This window comes from Motacilla alba, chromosome 24, assembly GCF_015832195.1.
Source record: "Motacilla alba alba isolate MOTALB_02 chromosome 24, Motacilla_alba_V1.0_pri, whole genome shotgun sequence".
NCBI classification, from domain to species: Eukaryota; Metazoa; Chordata; class Aves; order Passeriformes; family Motacillidae; genus Motacilla; species Motacilla alba.
The window spans coordinates 4,973,955-4,993,328 of record NC_052039.1 but is presented as its reverse complement, the minus strand read 5'-3'; the positions used below and the strand labels follow the sequence as shown (position 1 = coordinate 4,993,328).

Here is a 19,374-nt window from a genome sequence, read left to right as displayed (position 1 = left end):
GGTTAATGGAGAGCCAGAGCCCGCGGCGTGCTCGCAGCCCTGGGAAGATTTACATTAATCAAACACAAACAGACAGTGTAGCGTGAAGAAATTTCTGTCCCGCCAGCACCGCTCCCAAACTTCATTAGCTTATTGGGGCAGAAAAAGAAAACAGCCCCTTCACCCTGCGGTCCTTCCCCGGGGCTGCACCATCCAAATCCTCCGAGCCCCCTGCTCTGACTCTGGGTTGGCCTCTGCAGCCTGGGCTTTGTGGGGTGCCCGGGCGGAGCGAGGGGTGATGGATCCCACTCCCTGCTCTTAGGAGGTTATTCATTATTTTATGATCTGTCACTATAGGACAGGAAATGATGCTGTTCTCAAGGTGAAAAGGGAAGTTTGTCTGACTTTAATATTTACAGATTTCCAAAGGTGACAGTGGATTGGAGGGTGGCAGTGCCACCTCTCCAGTGACACTGGGCAAACCAGCAGTCCATCAAATGTCTCCTCCTCCATAAAAGACTGCAAAACAATGAGTTGTTTACAGAAAGTGTGCAAGAAAAGTCATTACAAAAATACAAATGTCATAAGGCACAACAAATCTTAACAAATCAAAACAACAGTGATCTATAAAATATTGAAGAATACTACACTAAAGAATACTGAAAGGAGACAGACAGAAGGCGGAAAGATAGTCAAGAGAAACTTGTGGATCTTTGCAGAGCCTCGACACGGCTTGGTTGTGATTGGCTCATAAGTAAAAACAATTCACATGAAACCCATGAAACAGCCACCTGTTGGTAAACAACGGTTAAACAGCATTTCAAAGCAGCAAAACACAGGAGAAGCAATGAGATAAAATTGTTTTCCTTTTTCTCTGAGGCTTCGCAGCTTCCCAGGAGAGAAATCCTGGCGAAGGGACATTTCCAGAAAATGTGACAGTGACAGGGCAGTGCTTCCCTCTCCTCGTTCCTCCTCCCCACGGCTGGCAGCACCCCAGGCTGTGTGGCCAGCTGCTGGGCTCCGCTTTGCCAGGTGCCAGGGCCGGAATGGCAGCGGTGCCCAGGTGGCACAGCGTGACCAGGGCAGGAGGGGATGCAGGGGACAGCTCAGTGCCTCTGCCGAGCCTTGGCCGCTGCGCCTCGTGAGGCAGCTCCCTGGGCCCGTGGTGGGATTTCCTGGTGGGAATAGCTGTATTTCTATAGATATTAAAAACTATATATTTATATATATATACATACATACATACACATATATATTTATATATATATATTTATATATATATATTTATATATTAAAATATATATATTTTTATATATTTATATATATACATATATACACCCATATATACACCCATATATACACATATATATACATATATACACATATGTATGCACACATTATATATACATATATATACACATATATATACATATATATACACATATATATAAATATCCATCATCTATGAAAATATATGATATATATTAAAAAAATATTATAAATATAATATATGTTTTTATAGAATACGCATATCTATATATCTTTATATACAATTATATATAAATATATATATAAGCTATTGTATATTATTCATATTTATAATATTATGTTTGTATTCATATCTATAATATTATATTTGTTATTTATATTTATTCTTTTATGGTCATAATTTTATATTTGTCTATAAAATTGTATATATACACATATATAATATATTCTGTATATAATAAACGTTGATATATTTTATATAACATGTATTTATATAATTAATGTAAATATAAGATATAAACATTAAGTAAAATATATAAAATATAAAAAGAAATATTTCTATGTATCTAAAATAACCATATATAGAATAAATATGTAAAATATATAATACATATTTAATATATGCATTCATTCCCCTGGCCACGAGCAGCCTGGCTGATGCTGCTTGGGAGGAGGTGGGAAAGAAGAGGGTTAGGGTTAGGTTAAATATAAAATAGAAACATTAAATAAAAATATGTGAAATATCTAAAAATATATCTTTATGTATATAAAATACATATAAAACACTGATTTGTATAGAATAAGTATATATAATAAATAAATAATTTATATTTATATATATTTAATGAGTGTATATATATTATATATATGTATATTATATATATAGATACACACAAACCATACCTATCCACCCACCACGTACAGATAAATACAGACACACAGATAAATATTTTTCAGCTCCCCAGGACAGCTGGACAAGCTGAATTTTGCTGTCCCAGCTCTGTCTCTGCTGCTGTGTCCCTGGCCATGGGCAGTCCTGCTGATGCTGCCTGGGAGGAGGTGGGAAAGAAGAGGGTTAGGGTTAGGTTAAATATAAAATAGAAACATTACATAAAAATATGTGAAATATCTAAAAATATATCTTTATGTACATGAAATACATACAAAATACTAATTTGTATAGAATAAGTATATATAATAAATAAATAATATATATTTTATATATTTAATGAGTGTATATATTATATATATGTATATTATATATATATACACGCACAGAAACCATAGCTATCCACCCACCACGTACAGATAAATACAGACACACAGATAAATACAGACACACAGATAAATACAGACACACAGATAAATATTTTTCAGCTCCCCAGGACAGCTGGACAAGCTGAATTTTGCTGTCCCAGCTCTGTCTCCGCTGCTGGGCCATGAGCAGCCTGGCTGGTGCTGCCTGGGAGGAGGTGGGACAGGAGAGGGGTAGGTTAAATATAAAATATAAACATTAAATAAAAATATGTGATATATCTAATAATATATCTTTATGAAATATTTATAAAAATATTAATTTGTATAGAATAAGTATATAGAATAAATATTAAACATATAATATATATTTATATATATTTAATGTGTGTATATGCAATATATATATATATATATATATATATATATATATATATATATATATATATATATATATATTTGCATACATATATATGCACACAAACCATAGCTATCCACCCACCACATGCAGATAAATACAGACACACAGATAAATATTTTTCAGCTGCCCAGGACAGCTGGACAAGCTGAATTTTGCTGTCCCAGCTCTGTCTCTGCTGCTGGGCCATGAGCAGCCTGGCTGGTGCTGCCTGGGAGGAGGTGGGACGGGAGAGGTGGAGTTTCTTCCCTCCCCCGGTGGTCAGTGCTCCATCCATCCGCCTGCCAAGGATTCCCGAGCAGGAGCCTGAGAGCAGCGGGAGGCCTCGAGGGAGGGCAGGATTTGGGATCGGAGCTGTCCCTGCCATGGGCCCTGGGGATGTCCCTGCTCGGCCGCCTCCGAGTGGAACAGGTAACACCGAGCCTTTGTTCTCTCCCTGAGCCAGGAATACCTGCCTTGGATGCCGAGCAGAGAGAAAGGATTTTTCCTTTAATATCCGCTGGAAAAAAGGGTGGGAGGAGAGGTTTGTCTTCCTTTTTTTCCCCCTTCTTTCATCTTTTAATAGCTGCTGCGTGAACCTGAGTTACTCCTTTGTGTTTTGCTGTGAAAATGGCCAGTTTAACGTGTTTGCCGTGGAAATCGGTGTCTTGGTGGCTGAGCTGAAGAACAAAGGTTTTGACAGCCTGGAAAGATGCTTTGGATGTAGATGCTGGCAGCACTCCCTTCTTTCCATTTCCCAGTAATTCCATACCAGAGCCTCCTCACCAGCCACAGGGAATGGGATTTTTGATAAGTTGATATTTTATGCATGGTGATGTTAAATTAGCTGCTGGTTCTCAAGCAACCATCTATGATTGTTTTGGGTGGGGTTTATTTTTCTGGATGCATCTTTCACTGGTTTATTTGCTTTTATTATTTTATTGTGAAGTGTTGTAAAACGTATACAAATTGAATCAGTCACGGTGATGGTGTGGACAGATGTGAGGCAGTGTTGATACAGTGACAGCCATCAGCACGGAGAGAAAATGCAGTGTTTTGTACTAATAGATGAAACTGTGGTGTAGAGAGGCTGAGAGAATTTGTTGTTTTTTAAAAATATAAATATAAATGCAGCCAGTGAGGGCTGGCAGTTGTCATCATCCTGCGTGATGAGGGGGAGGCACCCAGAGCTGAAGGTGTCACTGAGCCCAGTGGGGGAACAGCTCCAATCTGGCATTGCTGTTTCTGCTGCCTTGGTTACCTCCATACCCCTTCCACACATCTGGGGGAATTTTGCTGCAGTCACCTTTTAGCAGCTGGGAGCTTTCCTGACTAAATATTTGTTTGTTTTTTTTTTTTCTCTTTTGCTTGTATTTTTATTTATTTTACGAGTCCCAAGAGGCAAATACTAATACGAACACATCCAGAGGCCTATTAATAGCTCTGGGTTTGACTCACAGGCTGTTCTCAGGATCTTGAGCCATTTTACAAGGAGCTTCACTCCTGGATTTTTATCTTCCATTTTACAGTGGAAGAAACAGGGCTTGGTGTTGCTGTGAAATCCTAATCCTGTGTTCTGCTCCAGCCCTTCCTGGTCGGTATTTCTGGATTTATGCTGCAGTTTAGATGGAGGGGAGATGAAATGGGAAGGAGCAAAGCATGCCACAAATGCCTGTGTACATTTTTTCCCTCCTCATGCAATGTGTGCTATGTGCATCTTTCCTCTCGTGTTTTATGGGCCAGAGCTGCGTTTATGGCAGAAATAATAGGTTTGCATATCCCAGAAGTCTCTTCCTTTTTCTTTGGGCCATTTAAACAACTGAGGTAGCTTCAACTCCACTATACAGCACTGCTAATCTCTTTACAGCCCAGCTGACATCACATTTTCTTTTTTTGGAAAACTGCAATGTACGGTGGAGAAACTTTCCATGGATGCTTCTAAAACCTGAGTGAATGCTGGGACAGAAACCCTGCTGGGAGGTGTGGAAGCCAGCAAGGTGAAATGCTCATTTACTTGCATACTTGGAATTTAGGCTCAAATAGTTCGGTTGCCCTTGGTGTTTGTATCTACAGGAGTAAAACTTGAGCAGAATTAGCTGTGAAGGACTCAGAGCTAAAAATACACTGTACAGGTTAAGCAACACTGTGGTAATGATTTCTTGATTCTCTCCGTGCTGCAGCTTTCCTTTGTAAAGCTGTGGATCCAATTTTTCCCTCGGTGTAAATTAAGCCACTGGGAGCACTTTCCCTTTGGGTGGTTTTTAGCCATATTAACTGTAAATTAGTTTATGGCAGCTGGGAAATATTTAGAAGCTCTGCAGAGGTCAGAGGGGTGGATGTTGCCTGCACATCCCAGGCAGAATGGGCGTAATTTGGCCAAAGGTTCATCACTGAGTGGGAGAAGGGAAGGCAGGGCTGGAAATGCTTTTGGGTTGAGTGTCTGCTTAGCTTTGAACTCATAAACTGCTGCTCCTGATGAGCAGGCAAGTCTTGGTTTACATTTCCAGAGCAGTAAAGGCACGTGAACCTTTAAAACACCCTCACGAGGGCCGAAGGGAAATCTCAGTTCAGACAAGGTGCCTGCTGACCTCGTTTGTCAAAGGAGGAACTTAAGGAAACTTTTGGGTTGTGCAGTCGGGCAGACAAACTGATAATGCCTTTGGAATGTGCAAATCCATGGGGGAAGGTGCTGCTGATGTTGTCAGGGGAAATCACAGAATCCCAGGGTGGGTTGGGTTGGAAAGGGACCTTAAAGGTCACCCAGTCCCACGGGCAGGGACACCTTCCACTGTCCCAGGGTGCTCCAGGCTGGCTTTGGGCACTGCCAGGGATCCACCACAGCTTCTCTGGGCACCCTGTGCCAGGGCCTGCCCACCCTGCCAGGGAACAGTTCCTTCCCAATATCCAATCTAACCCTGCTCTCTGTCAGTTGGAAGCAATTCCCCCTCACCCTGTCACCCCAGCCCTTGTAAAGAGTCTCTCCATCTTTCCTTCAGCTCCTGGAAGGCCACAGTGAGGTCACCCCAAAGCCAGGCTGGACAATCCCTATTCTCCCAACCTTTCCCAATTTTGAAGAATCCCATTTCTTCTCCAGGCTGAACAATCCCAATTCTCCCAACCTTTCCCAATTTTGAAGAATCCCATTTCTTCTCCAGGCTGAACAATCCCAATTCTCCCAACCTTTCCCAGTTTTGAAGAATCCCATTTCTTCTCCAGGCTGAACAATCCCAATTCTCCCAGCCTATTCCAGTTTTGAAGAATCCCATTTCTTCTCCAGGCTGGACAATCCAAATCATCCAAGCCTTCCCCAATTTTGAAGAATCCCAATTCTTCTCCAGGCTGGACAATCCCAATTCTCCCAACCTTTCCCAGTTTTGAAGAATCCCATTTCTTCTCCAGGCTGAACAATCCCAATTCTCCCAGCCTATTCCAGTTTTGAAGAATCCCATTTCTTCTCCAGGCTGGACAATCCAAATCATCCAAGCCTTCCCCAATTTTGAAGAATCCCAATTCTTCTCCAGGCTGGACAATCCCAATTCTCCCAACCTTTCCCAATTTTGAAGAATCCCATTTCTTCTCCAGGCTGAACAATCCCAATTTTCCCAGCCTATTCTAATTTTGAAGAATCCCATTTCTTCTCCAGGCTGGACAATCCCAATTATCCAAGCCTTCCCCAATTTTGAAGAATCCCAATTCTTCTCCGGGCTGGACAATCCCAATTCTCCCAGCCTTTCCTCTGCTCACCTTGGTGGCCCCATTAAACCAGGCAAAGCTGACAATGCTGAGGAGCACAGCTTGGCCTTGTCACTTCTTTAAAACATCTTTTGAAAGACACACGGGAGGAATAATAAATATCTCACTGCAGGTTCTTCAGTGCACTCTCAGTACTTCCAGGCTGTGGAGGTGTGGTGTTCCTGTGCCAGGCAACTGCACTCACTCCCCAGAAATGTGAACTCTGGGCCAAATACTCCTCTGTGCCTCTGAACCTTGTACATATATTTGCAAAACTTCAAGCAGCCTCATTGGAGGCAGCGTTATGCTATTTTGAAAGCTACATTTCCAGTTGTATTACGTGCGCTCTGTGTTGGGGATGGGTTTTTTTTTCCCCCTCTCCTCCCTTTCTAATTGCTGTCTTTTGCTGTTTTTAAGGACTGTTTCCACACCAGGCTGGTTGCTGGTTCACAACAACCACAAGCTGGGTATGGCATTAATAAGGAACTAGGCTTGGTGCCTAATGAAATGCAAAAGCTGCTCCCCACGCTGCGGCAGCACGAGTGATCCCAGCCCTGGGTGTGTGTGTGTGTGTGTGTGTCAGGTGAAAGCAAATCCCGTGGCCCTCCACAGCTTTGGGTCTCTCTGCTCTGCTTAGGGAAATAAAATTGCTTTATTCCTTGGATTTTTTGGGGCAGTTCACTGGGAAGCTGCTGCAGACGCCGTGGAGGAGGAGCGGTGCTGCTGCCACCGAGCCAGCTCTGCGTTGCAATTATTGGCAAGCAAAGCAAACATTTCATTTCCCTGTAATTAGCTGCAGTTTGGGGAGGGCAGGTTAATTTGGACTCCACGCCCTGTCTGTGCAAGAAACCCCAGTGCTCGATTTGATTCTTTCAGGCTCTGGGCAAAGGGCTTTAAAAGGATTTTTTCAGAAGTGAAAGCTGGAGGAATGAATCACAACAAACGTGTTCTACCCCTCTTCCTTCCCTTCTTCCAAACAGCAAAAGCTCAGGATGCAAAGATGGTGTGAAAATGTGTTTATGATATGGTGTGAAAATATAATTATTAGATTAAATTGGATATTTTGGGGCTTTTCTAATATGGCCAAACCACACATTTCAGCTTTTTCTTGCTACAGGGAAGCTTGAGCTCTCTAGGCCTGGGAATATTTCTCTGTGGCCTCCTTCAAAATAAATAAATGAGTGAGAAAACTGGGTCATACCTTCTGAAATCACGAGCTTGACCTTTCTCCTGTACCTGGTCACTTGTATTAAATGAGTCATGCAGTAAAAGCTTGGAAGGGAACAAATCCTGAATGTTTTGTGTCGATTTTTTGTCATGATAAATTTTCTGGAAGCCTTTTTAGAAAAACACTTGGCCTCTTCCAGCATTTGTGGTGTTTAATTTTTTCCGTTTCGAAGCTGTCAACTTTTTCTCTCCCAGAGGTGAAAACAGAGATTCAGCAATTTGTAAGCAGTCACGTTGGGAAACCAGTAGGAAATCACCTGGGATTTGGCAGCCTCCATTCCCCACCAATTTCTGAGCGGGTTTTGTGCTTGCTCTGAGCTACACTCAGTGGCCAAACCTTACCCCTGTTACTCAAACCTTGCTTTTAGGCTGAACCTAAAGGCAGCATTAAGGAAACACGAGCAGCCTGGTTTATTTATGTTCCCTCCAGTGCCCCCTCCCCAGTTTTCATTCCTTTGGCTGCTTCCAGCCCCTTGTATATTCAACAATAAATGGGATATTCAACAATAAATGGCCTTGTGTGACAACTTCAGGGCCTGCAGAGGTAAAGCTGCTGCTCCTTCTGAGCCTTGGAAGGCAGTCAGGAGTGGAAGAACAGCTCTGGCTGCTGGAAATGTCCCTGTCCCTCCCCTTTGGAGAGTTTCTTGGGGACTCGGAGTTCTTGCAGGGTCCTGGCCGGAGCAGCGGAGCAGCACAAAGGCCACATTGAGATGAATGCTGGGGAAGCCCTCCTTCCTTGCCTGCCCAGTAAATGCAGCTCTTTCTCCATGAAAAGCCCTGACATCAGCTCTTGGAAAAATCCAAGTGCTTGTGTCATGGAAAATAGCTGAGGCACTCGCTTGGGCTGGGAGTGAATGACTGAACTGTGGATGGAACTTCTCTGGAGGTGCTTTTCTTCCTCCTTTTCCGAGAGACTGAAACCCTTCCCATCTCAGCTTTACAGGGAAGGACGCTGAGGAAAGAGCTACAGCTGGCTGTAGTAAACCCAGAGTGGCCTGCTTGTCATTTTTACAGGCCATAGTATGATGACACATTCCTGGATCATCAGGAAATTCCATGTGTGGAGGCAAATCTCCAGATTCTTGCTGTTTGTTTTATGGAAAAGATTTATCTTCTCATTCTGTTTTTCTTTCATAATTTTAAGCTGGTTTCTTTTCCCTCTTTTCTTGCTCCCTTCTCATGCTGCCACCTTCTCTTCACCCCTCTTGATGAAGCCCTCAACCACAAGAATGAGAGAGGATTCTGTACATAGATATTTAATATTTTTAAAGCTCAGAGAGGAAGCTGTGAAGGCAGGGCACCACTGGAATTCTCCTTCCCTGCAGAAATACCTCCCTCTTGGAGCCCTGACCCTCCCCATCTTACAGATGGAACTCGCCAGCCTTCCAGACTTTGCTTTTTTATCAAATTCATCTTAACCTAGTTTAAGTGTTTTGCTCAGCATGTTGGTTGCCATGGCACCAGTCCCTTGCATTGATCCAGCTCCTGATCCATCAGAAATATGCTGATGGGCTCGACTGGCTACTCTGCATTTTCTCTCCTGAAAGGAAAATGGAATGGCTTATTCTGGTTTATGGCTAGAGACATTAGTGGCCTGAAAAATGGTGGAATATTGAGTGGGAGGCATTTGCTGATGGTTTATTCAGGCAAATGCAGCGCTGAGGCTGCTGGGGTGTTGGCTCTGTGGGCTCTCCAGTCTCTTCCCTAAATTCCCCCTGTTCCTTCTGGGAAGGCTGCGCTCCTGTCCGTGAGCTGTCAGCAGTGCAAGGTCAGTGATGCCAGGGAGGATTCCTCCATGAGTCACCGTGTCAGCTGCGCTGCCTCGGACTCCACAAAAATAACACCGAGCTCCCAGTGCCTCCTTGCAAGTCCCAAAAACCCATCCCTGGGCTCTGGCAGCTCCCGGGAATCCCATCTGGATCCCTGTTTCCCTGCTCCCTGTGTCCAGTCTGTTGCCAGCAGTATGCAATGGATTTGTTTTTTTATTTTTTTTTAATTTAAGGAAAAAACTCAGTGTTTTGAAAAACTCCTGTGCTTTGATCCGTGGAAAAGATGGCCCAGCAGCAAGCTGCTGTTGCATGCTGAGGGGAATGGAGGGGATTGTTGGATCAGGGCTGTCCCTGGCTGGTGCTGCCTGTGTTCTCCCACTTGCTGCGTTTGTGTTTTCCCTGGATCTGCCTGTCAGGTGTGATCTGCTCAGCCCCTCCGGCTCTCCCACTGCCCCGTGCCCTTTTCCTTGGGACACAAAACTGCCTTCAGCTCCACAGAGAGGTCCTGTAGGTGCTAAACCTTTGTCAGGGCTTTAAAAATCCTGCTCTGGTGGTTCTGTGCCTCTGCAACCTTGGAAACAGATTCCCTTCCTTGTTTTTCTTTCATTCTGACTCTTCCAAGATGGAATTTTGGGAGGTCTTTGCAGAATAGCATTTATGTCAGTGCTTACTGTGCTTTCAGAGCGTTTAAAACCTCCTAGATTTTTAGATCAAAAATGGGAAATTTCTCTGAATGCTGTCAGTGAGGTCCAGTCAGGGTGTTGAAAATGAAGTTAGAAGGATATTGAAGGAGCTGGATGCATTAGGAATAGTCCTGGAATTGTTCAGTGATTTTTACCTGTCAGCCAGGAGCAGGCTTTGGTTTCTCCAGGATCTGTTTGGGAATATGTGAACAAGAGGAGAGAACCAACCTGCTCAGCATTCCCAAAATCTTGAAAAGCCATCCCTGGGAGTGTCCCAGGCCAGGCTGGACGGGGCTTGGAGCAGCCTGGGATAGTGGAAGTGTCCCTGCCATGGCAGGATGAGCTCTGAGGTCCTTCCAACCCAAACCGTTCTGGAATTCTGAGTGAGTTAAAATAATTTTTCACCAAATTCCGTGAAGCTGCTGGTGGCCAAAGGCTTCTCATTGGCTCATGCCCTCCTGAATTAGGGTGAGATTTTAAAAAGCCAGAATTGGGTGATTTTATTGGAGAAACTTCGAGAGAACCTTTGGTTTTCCTTTTCTCCTTCTAAATACGTCCCTAAAAACGACCAATGATCAGCCCTGGACTGTTTCTCCTCCTGAATTTGGCATGATCAGTTGTGTTGGCTGCTTTTCTTTGAAATTTAGAATTCATTCCGAGGGTTTTTCTGCAACAAGCAACATCTTATTTAAATGAAACTAATAAAGCACAGAAGCAGCTTCTATTGCAACTGTTCATCTCCTAATTAAAGATCAGTTCTGTCGAGCAAGCAGTTTTTGGCTGTTCTCTTCTGCATGGGTTTCACAACATTTCTTACTCATCTGGGCACAAGTTGGAGTAATTTCTCCTTGCACGGTGCAAACACACGCAGGCTTCATTTCAGGCATGTGAGCAGTCCTGGAACTAAAGTTAGGCACATGAATAAATATTTCCAAGGTTGAGGCCCTTGTCTGAATCTAAATATTTTTCTCTTTGATCAGCTTTGGAGATAGCAGATACTTGAATTCTGGTAATATTTTAGTAGGGGAGGGAAAAAAAAAAACAAAAACAAAACAACAACCCCAACATGGTTATCTGGATGCTGTGCTATTTATGGTCAGCTATATTTTCAACCTCCCGGGCTAGAATGGAATGCTTTGTACTGCTGGAAGCTGGGAATCCTCCCTGCTCTCCTATTTTTTGACACATTAAGTCTTTAAATCACCTTTTTCTGCTCGGCTTCAAGGTGGTTATTAGGCACTGGTGGCGCATATGTGTGAGCTAACCTGAAATTCAGTGTTTAATCCACGCTGTTACTACTTGTAGGTGTATTTTCCTCACTTAAATAGATTTTCCTAATGCAGCATGACTAAGAGGACACACTTTTAGTCATTTGATGCATTTAAATGACTCAAATTATTCGGACCCAGCATTTTAAAAACAAAATCTGCCTTGGCTTTTAATTGGCGCTGGTGTTTGGGAGAGTGGAACAACTCGTTTGAAAATGTGCTGATGTTCATCAGTTATCAGACAAAATGTCTACAGGGTTTTTATCACGGAGCCTAAACTTGCCAGCTCCATTTGGAATTGAGGCTCCAGCTGTTCACCACACCCTGCTCTGCCCTCTTGCTGCTGTTTACAGTAGGAGGTGAAATATATTTTAATTTGAATTATATTGTGCTGGTGCTGTAACACACGAGGGGATTTTCAGGGCCGCTTTCAAATTTGATACAATTTCCAAGTGAAGATCAGTTGCAGTGAAACACAGATCAACCCCCAGGAGCTCCCGTGTGATCTTTCATTGGATTTGATCCATTTTTACTCTGCTTCCTGCTGTAGTGGCACAGTGCTTGGGAAATGAGGAATGTCTTCCAGGTGGTGTTCAGGCAGGGAAATGGGAGAAGGGAGGAATTCCACCTGAAACTTGTGTGATTTCATAGCTCAGTGCCCAGGAATGATTTCAGATCCAGGAGGAGGAGGCTCTTCGGGGGCTGGAGGGCTTCACCTCAGCCTGGCTGGACAAAGCCCATCCTTTTCCTGCTCCATTGATTTTAGGGAATACCTGTGAAGCAAAGGAGAGGCTGGGGAGTGGTGGTTGTGCAGAGACGGTGCTGGGATGATCTGCTGCTTCCTTCCCTGCTCCCATTGTGTCCCTGCCTCCTTCTTTGCTTCCCAACCTGTCCCTGCCTCCATCCCTGCTCCCACAGTGTCCCTGCCTTCATCCCTGCTTCCAGACTATCCCTGCCTTCATCATTGCTCCCACAGTGTCCCTGCCTCTGTCCCTGCTCCCAATCTCTCTCTGCCTCCATCCCTGCTCCCAATCTGTCCCTGCTCCCATCCTGTCCCTGCCTCCATCCCTGCTCCCCAACATCTCCCTGCCTCCATCCCTGCTCCCACAGTGTCCCTGCCTTCATCCCTGCTCCCAGACTGTCCCTGCCTTCATCATTGCTCCCACAGTGTCCCTGCCTTCATCCCTGCTCCCAGACTGTCCCTGCCTTCATCCCTGCTCCCACAGTGTCCCTGCCTCCATCCCTGCTCCCAATCTCTCTCTGCCTCCATCCCTGCTCCCATCCTGTCCCTGCCTCCATCCCTCCTCCCATCCTGTCCCTGCCTCCATCCCTGCTCCCATCCCCTCCCTGCCTCCATCCCTGCTCCCCAACATCTCCCTGCCTCCATCCCTGCTCCCATCCTGTCCCTGCCTCCATCCCTGCTCCCATCCTGTCCCTGCCTCCATCCCCGCTCCCATCCCCTCCCTGCCTCCATCCCTGCTCCCATCCTGTCCCTGCCTCCATCCCTGCTCCCACAGTGTTCCTGCCTCCATCCCTGCTCCCCAACATCTCCCTGCCTCCATCCCTGCTCCCATCCTGTCCCTGCCTCCATCCCTGCTCCCATCCTGTCCCTGCCTCCATCCCTGCTCCCCAACATCTCCCTGCCTTCATCCCTGCTCCCACAGTGTCCCTGCCTCCATCCCTGCTCCCATCCTGTCCCTGCCTCCATCCCTGCTCCCACAGTGTTCCTGCCTCCATCCCTGCTCCCCAACATCTCCCTGCCTCCATCCCTGCTCCCCAACATCTCCCTGCCTCCATCCCTGCTCCCATCCTGTCCCTGCCTCCATCCCTGCTCCCATCCTGTCCCTGCCTCCATCCCCGCTCCCATCCTCTCCCTGCCTCCATCCCTGCTCCCCAACATCTCCCTGCCTCCATCCCTGCTCCCATCCCCTCCCTGCCTCCATCCCCGCTCCCATCCTCTCCCTGCCTCCATCCCTGCTCCCATCCTGTCCCTGCCTCCATCCCTGCTCCCCAACATCTCCCTGCCTCCATCCCCGCTCCCATCCTCTCCCTGCCTCCATCCCTGCTTGCTTGGGGCCAGAAGGAACCTCAGGAAGCTGAGCCGAGGGGCTCCAGCGCTGCCTGGGATGGGGGCACAGCCCTGGAGTGGGGTCCCTTCCCAGGAAGGAGGATTCCCCAGAGCTGGATCCTGACCCCTTGTGCCATCCAGCTGTGAGCACAGCTGTGGATTGGGAGCAGGGGATTTTGGCTCCCACCTCACAGGAATTTGATGTTCACCGCTAACGTCAAAGCACTGAAAAAAAATTCCGGTGTGTTCGGCGCTGCTTTGTTTACAAAAACTTTAAAGTTCCTTCCTAAATAATTAATCACCAGCCTAGCATAATAAGCAGAAAGGTTTTACACAACTTCTGGACCTGGAAAACGGGACATTAGTGTTTCACAGATAATAAAGGGCTCTGAAGCAGCCCAGAGGTTCAGCAGCGAACTCACAAACTCTGCCTGATGCTGCAGCAGCAGAGCCTGCAGTTCTGGGTGCTGATAAGAACCTCTGTGGGATAAAGTTTGTCACTAAAATGCTTCATTAAAGTACTTACCAGTGGTGTTAGGGTTTTTATGCAGCTCAAAGGTTCAAAAGCATCAGATAAAAAAATGGGTGTAATTCATCCTAAGCATCTTTTCCTATCTTTCCCTGGATTCCTTTTTTTTTTTTTCTCTTTTCTGCTTTTCAGTGAAACCCTCGATTGCTCTGCATCTGCTGGCTGCTCGGGGTTCAGGCAGGGTTAGATTGGCCTGAGATGACTTTGGTTTGCTTTCCTTTGGGGTTCAGTCCTCCTTCCCTGCCTGCAGTCGGTAACTGGGGGATGGGATGCTACAGAGATGGGGCTTTGCAGGTAGAGCAGAAGGAGGAGAGGATGTTTCTTGTGTGAATCAGAGTGGATTTCCCAGGCTTTTAAGATTAAAATAGAGCTTTTGGGGGCAGGAGGAAGGAGGATTACCACTTCTTGCTTTAATTAATTAACTTCTTGCCGTTTATGCAATCACAGGCCCTATCTACCCCCTTAATTTGGAGGCTGCTGTTGTAGTTCAGCTAAATTCAGTGCTGTTATCTGAAAGATGGCAAGTGTCTTGCTGTGGATAATTATTTTCAGGAACAGGCAGACAGCATTTTAATTTCCCTTGCCTAATGTGTCATCAGATGCTCGTTGTGGAGTTCCATATTAGTGCATGTTTGCACAGGGCCGTGGCATGTGGGAGCTGGCCAGTTTTGGGTGTTTCCACACTTGATGGCACAGCTCTTGCTCCCAGAGAGGGCTCGGGCTGGCTCTGTGCAGCCACTTAGGGTTTTCAGGTATTGGGGAAGGAGCTGCTGGAGCTTTAGGACAGGGCTTTTCCTGCCTGGGCCACTCCAGGGGGAGTTACGGAGGGGAGGAGGTGACAGGAGGGGAGTTTCGTGCTGCCAGTCGAGGAATCTTGGTTGGAACGGTCTGGAAAGCTCTGGGAGAATGGTTTGGTTGTGGGATGGGGCCATTGCTCAGCTCAGGATGACAGCAATGCAGGGATGGGCACTCCAGACCCTCGGGGGCAGTGTCCAACAGCCCTTTCCAGGGAGAAACCCCTGCTGCTGCCAGCCTGAGCCTGCTCCCTCTCGCCTTTCACCCGTCTGGGAGAAGGTTCCAAACCCCCCTTGGCTCCAAGCTCCTGTCACCTGGGCCTGGCTTTGGAGCTGTTCACAGAATTTACAGAATTAGCAAACAGAATTTACAGAATTTACAGAATTTACAGAATTTACAGAATTCACAGAATCACAGAATGACCAGGTTGGAGGAGACCTTCAAGACCATCGAGTCCAGCCCAGCCCCAACCCCTCAGCTAAACCCTGGCAGCCAGTGCCACATCCAGGCTGTGTTAAACACACCCAGGGATGGTGACTGCACCACCTCCCCGGGCAGCCATTCCAGAACTTTATCACCTTTCTGTAAAGAACTTTTTCCTGATCTCCAGCCTGTATTTGCCTTGGTGCAGCTCGAGGCTGTGTGCTCTGCTTCTGTCAGTGCTGCCTGGCCCTGAGACAGAGCTGCTGCTCTTGCTTGAATCCCGGTGAATTTGTGAATCCCAGTCCCTCTCCTGGTGTCCTTTTCTAATCCAGACTTGGGGACTGTTTGTCATTAACAAATCGGTGTGTTTCATCTAAAAATATCAAATAAAATTTATAAATAAAAGGTCGTTTCTTGCTCTGGTCACCTCTGTGGTGTTCGAGTTGTGTGGGCTTGAATTTCTTCCCTCTAATCCCTCACCCCAGCATTAATTGAAAAATGTATATAAATGGGGGAAAAGGCATTAAGAATAATTATTTTATATATGAAGGAAATTATCAGCTATAAACCTCCTGCAGAGCCTTCATTTAGAGCAAAAAGTGATTTAAGTTACCCGTTCTTGCCTTGCACAGCTCTAAATGTGTGTTTTGTGTGTTTTGCCTTCCTGCTGAAGGATCTAAAACAGAAATGGGGTAGGAATGGAGCTGAACTTGCAGGTCTGAGAGGGAAATAGCTGTGTTTTATGGGGGTAGAAGTTTTGGGGCCTCGAGCTGGATGGCACCACCTTGTTCTGTCGGGAATTCAAGGGGAAAAAAAATCCTGGATTCATAAATGCCGTGTTTTCCTCGGTTAAAATGACAAATATGCTTTGTTCCCTTCGGCTTTGGAGTTGTTGCTTTTGTTATCTGTGTGTATAATACTACTTGGAGTAGGCAATTTAATTTCAACTTTGTTGCACTTGCCTCAAAGATGGCAAGTTCGTGGAGTTCCATGGAAACAGAGATTGTTTTTTGGGAAGGTGCTGCAGAAGTGTAAAATAACTGTATTCAAGCACTAATGCTGATATCAAACCTAATATTGAAAAATAAAAGTTTATTAACCTTTTTTTTTTTCTTTCTTTTCAGGTTTCCTCTCAAAAAACCTTCGAGGTGAGTTCCTGAAATTTGCTTTTTTTTGTCTATGTTGTAAATTATGCTGCAGCATTTTTGCAGCGGGAATGCTTTTAAACAAGTTTTTAAAATGTATATACAAACACAGCTTGTAGTACCCATTACAGATGTGAGGAAATCAATATCCAGATGGGGATAAGGTACCAAAAATAGATTTATTGGTGGTGGCCTTAGCATGGGGTGACCATTTGCACTCTGTGACATGGCTGGGGACTCATCTTACCTGAGATTTGAGATGGCCAGGGAAGGAAGGGGACACTGCTGGTACAGGTGCTTCCCTTCTGGGGAGATCCTAAATCTTTAATTTTGGCATGCTGAAATATTTAAAGTTTGCTGGGAGGGTTAAGTTTTCGGGAGGGTTTTTTCCATTAAATTTATTTGGCTTTTAAGATAAAATACGGGCTGATGCTGGGTGATAAAGAGAATGCACTTGCTGTTACCAATTCTGGAGGTTACCAAGACTGTTCCTGGAGCCTTGGATCCACTCCCAGAGATTGCAAGGGAGATCATTTTCCCCTCTGAATTCAGCCTGGGAATAAATTTTTTAAGGGAACTCGATGCCTACGCTTTAATCTGAATTTCTGGTGAGCAGGCAGAGCTGGGTTGGGCTGTGTGAGCACTCAGGCAGCTCCTGTGGGCTCTGGTGTGAGGATATTTTGCTTTTCTGTGCCCCAGACACGGCAGCATTCTGAGCAGAGAGTCTCCAGCAGACAAGAAGCAGAAGGTTGAACGCTGCAGCAGCACCCACGACTTCGATCCCACAGGTAAAGTCCCAAAATTCAAGGGGAAAAAACCCAAACAAAAGCACTGGGAAGTCGATTAAAAAATTATTTTAATGTGGTTTTCAGAGCTGTGGTGTTGTGCAGAGGCAGTGTGGGCATTGAAATGAATGTGGGCTTGATTTTAAACACCCTCATCATCCACCTGGATTAGTGTATCAGTCAATAATTATAACAACTTCCACTTTCAGCTAAGTCAGGAGGCAAAGGCTGTAATTAGCTGTGAGGAGTTCTTTGGTGAAATCTGGAATTGGAGATGTGCTTGGCCCAGCCAGGGCTGGGTTTCCCTGCTGGGGTTTTAATTTTGGGGGGTTTCTTTTGTTCTTTAGTCGATTTTGATCCCTCTTTACCCCTTGCAAAGTGAATTTGTGCTTCTCGAGGTGAAGCATTTGAAGAGAAACTCCTCATTTTAAAGGATTTGCTGTCCTGCTTTTCTTTAGCCTGCTTTTCTTTTCGTTAAATGAGGGAGATGAGGGTGCACACGGGATTCCTGCTCTCTCTGGAGCACTCCCCCAGTGCCTGCTCATGAAATTCCTGCCAGGCTCCTGTCTGAGCCTCCTGGCCCCATGCAAGGTGCATTTTTCCTGTCTGTGCATTCAGGCTTTTCCCTGGGGCTTGGGGGGGACAGGGGAGGGGGATGGAAGGGGGGCACAGCTTGTAGGATGTGGGGTTTTTGTGCACAAGGCTGATGTTTATAAACCACCCCGGTGATGGTTTCTGCCACTGGCTGCATGAGTCATTCTAGTGTGCTCAAAATAAATGAGAAAGGGCTTTAAATGCCCATTTAATGGGGGAAAAAACTGGTTTAGTGCTTGTCTTCTTTTCCTTTGTCCTTTGGGACAGGTAATGTAAAGTTATTTCAGGTTGGGGGAGCTCTCAGGCTGTGAACTCATTTTGTGGAAGGAATTTAATTTCTCCAGAAACAGGCTTGAGGAATCCTGTAATCTTAATTTGCGGGGAGTCACTCCAGAGTTGAGAGCTGTTACCTGACCCCGTGCTTTGATAGGGGACCTCTGCACTGCAGCCTGCAGAAAACCCTTTTCTTTTATTGAAGGGGTGAATTCAGGATGCCGAGCTGCTGTGCCTGTGCTGGTTACTGACTCTGGGCAGGAACTCTGCCAGAGTCTCCGTGCTTGGACTGGTTTTTATCTGTAGTTACTGCAGAGAGCTGCTCTGGTCGTGTCCTAGCTCCTGTAACAGATTCTGTGTGCTGTTACCTGTGTCTCCCTGTATTATTCACCCTTATTCCAAATGTTCCACCTGTGTTTTGTTCACATCTTATTTGTGTTTTGCACGATTTAACCCGATAAATCCGAGTCTGTGTTTTGTTTTTTTTTTTTTTCATGAAGTTTTTTTTTTATTTTTTTCCTCATGTTTGGTCTCCATATTTTCTATATCTCTCTCTCCTTTTCTCCTGCTCTCGTGCAGATAGCTCCTCCAAGAAGACAAAGTCTAGTTCTGAGGAGAGTAGATCCGAGACGTATGGTAAGCCAAAGCTGCAGCCACCCCTGGGCAGCTCCTGCTTTTCCTGTCTGTGAATCCCAGGCTTTTCCCCTTCCCCTGATCTGCATGGTTGGCTCTGCAGCAGGGACTGCCCTTCCATCCTGCTTCAGTTCTCAGCTTGTAGCGTGCTAGTGGCTGGAAAATGTTACATTTGGCACCTGTGGAGGTGTCACTGCTGGGCCCCTGTGGCCATTGAGCTGCTCCTTCTGAGCAGGGCCACCAGGCCAGCGTGGCTGTGCTGCCCTCAGGCCCTGGAGGAGAAGCAGGGACAGGGTTTTGAGCTGACTTTAAGCTGTTGGACTCTGCATTCAGCAGGGTTTGACTCCAGCATTCAGCATTTCCTCAGCCTGGAGAGGCTCTGCAGCCCAGGCCCTGCAGGAGCAGCAAGAGCTGCCCTTCCATCCTGCTCAGTTCTCAGCCTGTAGAGTGACACTGGCTGGAAATCTTAAATTTGGCTCCTGTGGGGGTGTCACTGCTGGGCTGAGCCCCAGTGCCCATCTGAGCTGCTCCTTCTGCCAGGGGCTGAAGGC

The 19,374-nt window shown here is 45.8% G+C and overlaps 1 protein-coding gene across 5 annotated transcripts in view; it reads left to right on the top strand.

Annotated features, from left to right (window-relative positions):
• ARHGEF12 (Rho guanine nucleotide exchange factor 12) overlaps positions 1–19,374 on the top strand; it is an 81,371-nt gene that overhangs the window by 21,459 nt on the left and 40,538 nt on the right. For 2 of the 5 annotated variants that reach the window (XM_038161400.1, XM_038161398.1), the window contains exons 2-3: positions 16,518–16,541; positions 17,238–17,326. Coding sequence is in view for 2 of the 5 variants with exons in the window: in XM_038161398.1 (XP_038017326.1) it covers positions 16,518–16,541; positions 17,238–17,326 (113 nt within the window). In the remaining 3 variants the exon portion in view is untranslated. Of the gene's footprint in view, positions 1–3,156; positions 3,332–16,517; positions 16,542–17,237; positions 17,327–18,769; positions 18,827–19,374 lie in introns of those variants that run through there. The other 3 variants (XM_038161401.1, XM_038161397.1, XM_038161399.1) reach the window with 3 other exon arrangements.